Source organism: Anguilla anguilla, chromosome 2 (assembly GCF_013347855.1).
Source record: "Anguilla anguilla isolate fAngAng1 chromosome 2, fAngAng1.pri, whole genome shotgun sequence".
NCBI classification, from domain to species: domain Eukaryota; kingdom Metazoa; phylum Chordata; class Actinopteri; order Anguilliformes; family Anguillidae; genus Anguilla; species Anguilla anguilla.
In genome coordinates, this window is record NC_049202.1 from 70,845,844 (window position 1) to 70,850,663 (window position 4,820).

At 54.0% G+C, this 4,820-nt stretch overlaps 1 protein-coding gene across 1 annotated transcript in view; it reads left to right on the plus strand.

The window, feature by feature from the left end:
• Window positions 1-309: 309 nt before the first annotated feature.
• smurf2 (SMAD specific E3 ubiquitin protein ligase 2) overlaps window positions 310-4,820 on the plus strand; it is an 11,235-nt gene continuing 6,724 nt past the window's right edge. The window contains exons 1-4 of the mRNA XM_035404268.1: window positions 310-391; window positions 1,059-1,315; window positions 4,400-4,503; window positions 4,756-4,820. The exon at window positions 4,756-4,820 is cut by the window's right edge and continues 50 nt beyond it. Of these exons, the coding sequence (XP_035260159.1) occupies window positions 310-391; window positions 1,059-1,315; window positions 4,400-4,503; window positions 4,756-4,820 (508 nt within the window). The remainder of the gene's footprint in view (window positions 392-1,058; window positions 1,316-4,399; window positions 4,504-4,755) is intronic.

Sequence of the window (4,820 nt, forward strand, 5' to 3'; positions counted from 1 at the left end):
GCTGTTAAAACACTGGAGCCCCGTCTGTTTGGAAAGCCAAATATAACAGGCTGTTCCCGTGGACGTGGAGAGGGGGGGGAACGTGCAGACGGGTCCCAGACGAGAAGGGGGGGAGGGGGGGGCGGTCCTGGAGTCACCTTTGTTCAGGTGGGGGGCTCGGTGTTCCTGCACCCACTGGGCCTGTTTACCGCACCGTCTCTCTCTCTCTCTCTCTCTCTCTCTCTAATGGAAACTCTCTTTCTGCGCGACCGGGCTTTTCGGGGGACCACCCAGGCTGAGCCCGGGCAGGTTGGCGTGGCGCACGTTGGCATGGCGCAGGCCGGCGTGGGCACGCCCGGTGGCTCTGACGGGCACACGAAGGTGCCCGAGGACGGGCGTTTTAGTTTGAGAAGTCTGCCCAGGGCATCGAGGGCCGCGGGCTAGCTGGCGTGGGCACTGTCCGAGCGGGCGCTCTCGTTAGGGTGGGCACGCTGGCGCAATGCCGCCACCAGCCCCCGCGCCACTCTCCTTCTAAAAAATGCCACCCTGATCTCTGGAGAACACCTCCATTGCTCTGCACTCCTGCTGTTTGAGCTTCACTGTAGCGTTAGCTTCCGTTTGTGAAAGGAGGTAGCGGCGTGGTGTTCTCCCCGTGTCTGTGTGGGTTTCCTCCGGGTACTCCGGTTTCCTCCCACAGTCCAAAGACATGCAGGTAGGCTAACTGGAGACTCTAAATTGCCCATAGGTACGAGTGTGTGAGTGAATGGTGTGTGTGCCCTGCGATACATTGGCAGCCTGTCCAGGGTGTATTCCTGCCTCTCGCCCAATGCATGCTGGGATAGGCTCCAGCACCCCCCGCGACCCTGCGTGGGATAAGCGGGTAGAGATAATGGATGGATGGATGGTAGCAGCATGGTCTCTGGTTAGCGGTGGTTAGCGGTGAGGAGCTGAAGCCCCTGGGTGTCCATTTGTAAAAGAAGGTAGCAGCATGGTCTCTGGTTAGCGGTTGTTAGCGCTGAGGAGCTGAAGCCCCTGGGTGTCCATTTGTAAAAGAAGGTAGCAGCATGGTCTCTGGTTAGCGGTTGTTAGCGCTGAGGAGCTGAAGCCCCCTGGTCTCTCTCCGTTCTCCAGCCGGCAGAACCAGCTGAAGGAGCAGCCGCCGCCGCAGCAGGTGCTGTCGCCCAGCCAGCTGCCCGAGGAGGCCGAGTGCCTGACCGTGCCCAAGTACAAGCGGGACCTGGTGCAGAAGCTGAAGATCCTGCGGCAGGAGCTGTCCCAGCAGCAGCCCCAGGCCGGGCACTGCCGCATCGAGGTGTGCCGCGAGGAGATCTTCGAGGTGAGCGGCGCCGCCGGGGAAACAAAAAAAAAAAGCGTCCGAAACGCGGGGGAACGCGCCGGAGTGTGTGCACCTGTACACGCACACGCACACACTCACGCACGCACACACGCACGCACGCACACACACACACACACACACGTGTGTTAGCACTGATGGAACGCTAATATGATAGTGCACTTCAAAACTGTGTTATCACTGATGGAATACTAATATGATAGCACACTTCAAAACTGTGTTATCTCTGATGGAATGCTAATATGATAGTGCACTTCAAACCTGTGTTAGCACTGATGGAACACTAATATGATAGTGCACTTCAAAACTGTGTTAGCACTGATGGAATGCTAATATGATTGTGTGTGGTGGTAAAACTGTGTGTTACCACCGGACTCTACAAGGTTTTTGTAGTTCCTCACACACCATTTATCCTGGGCAGTGCCCGGGCCTTAATTGCTCAGACATGTTAGTTTGTGTAATTTGTAGGAGAGGTTATGAGAATGTACATGATTGATTGATTTCCTTTTGTTTTCGTGTCATGCACACAAAGTGCCCAACCCTCACGGGTTTATAGGACACCAAAAATACAGTTGCAGTGGTCAAATATTTCATTTCATTACAAAATTACAGATTATTATACAGCTCGGTCTTAAAAAAAATATTATGCCTTCTCGCCCAAGCTTGGCAAATAAAATCCGCTACAAAGAAAGTTCCCTTCCTGAAGCACAGCTCAAGTTTGTGTGCACATTACTTGTTCAGTTTAATGCATATTTGGTGGAGTTAAGAGCAGAGGCTGCAGTAAATCCGGTTTATGCGTCTACAGTAATACTGTCATGTTTTAGCCTCTTCATCTTCTACTTCCTGCAGTGTAGCGGTTGCACTGCTGCCTTTTAAAAGGCTTGGACAGTTATTAATGGTACTGATGGTCACCACGGGGATCGTCTTATTGATTAGGGGGTGTAAATATTATATTAACGGATCCGCATCTGGTCAGCCCACCTGCATGACGCCGTGTACCCATTTGCCTTGTGAGATTATAGATGAGCATCTTACTGTATACGCGAGAGAAACATTTTCCTTTTGTGTGTGTGTGTGTGGTCTGTGTTTGAATGTATAATAGTGTGCTTTTGAGGCACGTAGCACATACTAGATCAGTATTGCCTGCCGACAGACCTTTTTTTCCAGCCTTTAAGTCAGGGGTGCACAACTCCGGTCCTGGAGGGCTGATCCCCCAGGGGCGACATAGCTCAGGAGGTAAGACCGATTGTCTGGCAGTCGGAGGGTTGCTGGTTCAAACCCCGCCCTGGGCATGTCGAAGTGTCCTTGAGCAAGACACCTAACCCCTAACCCCTAACTGCTCTGGCGAATGAGAGGCATCAATTGTAAAGCGCTTTGGATAAAAGCGCTATATAAATGCAGTCCATTTACCATTTGATCCGCGCGCTGGTTTTTGTTCCAACCGATTACCATTTCTCACAGCTCTATAAACTACGCTGCTTCACTCCTGTGCTCGAGCACAGTGAAATCTCGGATAAGCTGGCAGACTGCGGCTGTAGCTGGTGCTTTATACACGTCAGATCAAGATATGATTGGGCCAGTTCAATAAATGTTGGCGAATGTTGTCACAGAATCCTGAAACCGATTGGCCCTCGTTGTGCACCCCTGCCTGAAGTGAAGGTTGTAGGCCTCAGCGCGGCAGCAGCGCCGCTGCAGGGTCACGTGATCGGGTGTGAGCGCCACCCAGCGGGCCTCGTCGGCAGTGACTGGCAGACACGCCGTCGTCATGGCGACCGCGGCTCTGCCCCGGGGCAGCGGCGGTACCTGAGAGGGAGCGGGAGCTGATTTAGGCCTGAGCTCCAGACCTCCTCTTCTCCAGGCCCCCCCCCCTCTCTCTCTCTCTCTCTCTCTCTCCCTCTCTCTCTCTCTCTGCTCTGCTCCTGAGGAAGGAGGACATTCTTTCTGAATGATTTCAGCAGCGAAGGGGGGAGAGGGGGAGGGGGGGGCGGGGAGCCCAGGCCAGACATAACTTCATAACTTCACACAGGACAAGCTGAGCTATAAAAAATATTACTTCATCGCCCCGCCGGGGTGGGGGGGGGTGGAGGGGTGGGGGGGGGGGGGAGTGGCCCAATCTGGCCCTTTTGTGAGTAGTTCTTGCGCAGGAAAGTAAAAAATGTTTCGACCATGGCGAGCGCTGGGAGTCCGGGGGGGCTCGGGAAGCCCTGGTCCAAACACGTCCCAGCCCGAGCCGTTCTGCGGAAACGCGGTGGAAACAGGAAAAAAAAACCCCAAAAAAACGCAGGAATGATTTAATTCCACTAATGAGAGCGAGCGTGCGTTCATGGCCCTGACGCACAGAGAGGGGGAGGCTGTGTGCACCGGCGAGTGTGGGAACGCGGTGAGCAGACTGAGCCCTAACTGCTGATATCTGGGGAAAACTTTCTCTAAGTGCCATTCGTGAGCGCAGCTTTGGTAGCTGCAGACCCTTCTGGCCGTAACACGGGTGTTTTCAGAGGCAAAGACTCAGAGTTTTTTTTTAGCTGGAAGTCAGTTGAATAGAGAAGAGGTCTTATGTAATTTTTTCACATGTTAGTTAAAGGGAAACGCACTGGACTGGGCTCGGGCTGTGCTGCTGCCGGCGCATTCCTGCTGCTCTCCCCCAGGCACAGGCTGAGGGGAGGGGGGGGGGGCAGATCGGTAAACTGACACACAAACGGCCACGTTTCCCCCCCCCCAGGGGACCCAGCCGTGCCGTCGCCTGCAGAAACGGCGGTTTTTTCACACGAGCCCCCATGTTTTTTTTTTTTCGAGCGGAAATGTTCCCAGTTAGAGGAAACTTTGCGTGAAAGATGGCAGACCTGCAAAAACCTTGGGGGCTTTTGCTCTGTGTGTTTCCGCCTGGGATAAGCCCTCGGAGATGTGAAACTCCCGATCCTCAGCGTTTGGTCTTAATGCCCTGAGGCGCCTTCTCAGCTCCTGGGGAAACAAAGACAGCGGTGGAGAGCGGTTTCTCGTTTGGAGCGTTTTTTTTTTTTTCTGTCTGATGCTTCGTTCTGTGACGTTCCGCTGCGTTCCCTCTCGCAGGAGTCGTACCGCCAGGTGATGAAGATGAGGCCGAAGGACCTGTGGAAGAGACTGATGGTGAAGTTCAGGGGGGAGGAGGGGCTGGATTACGGAGGGGTGGCCAGGTACGGCGCCGGCATGCTTCATCCAAAATTTTTAAAAACCCTACTAGATTCCTCTTGGATAAGATCTGCAGGAAGGAATCTGAAGATGGAAGTCTTCCCCCTGGTGGTAGCTATGTGTTAATGCGCCTGTGTAACCAGGAGCCAGATTCTTGCGACCAGAGAGCAGCAGTGAGAGAGGCCCTGTTTGAGATGTTGCTGAGGGGGAACGGTGTGTCTCAGTGCTGTCTGTCTGTTCCCTCTCTCTCCGTGCAGGGAGTGGCTGTATCTGCTGTCCCACGAGATGCTGAACCCTTACTACGGGCTGTTCCAGTACTCCC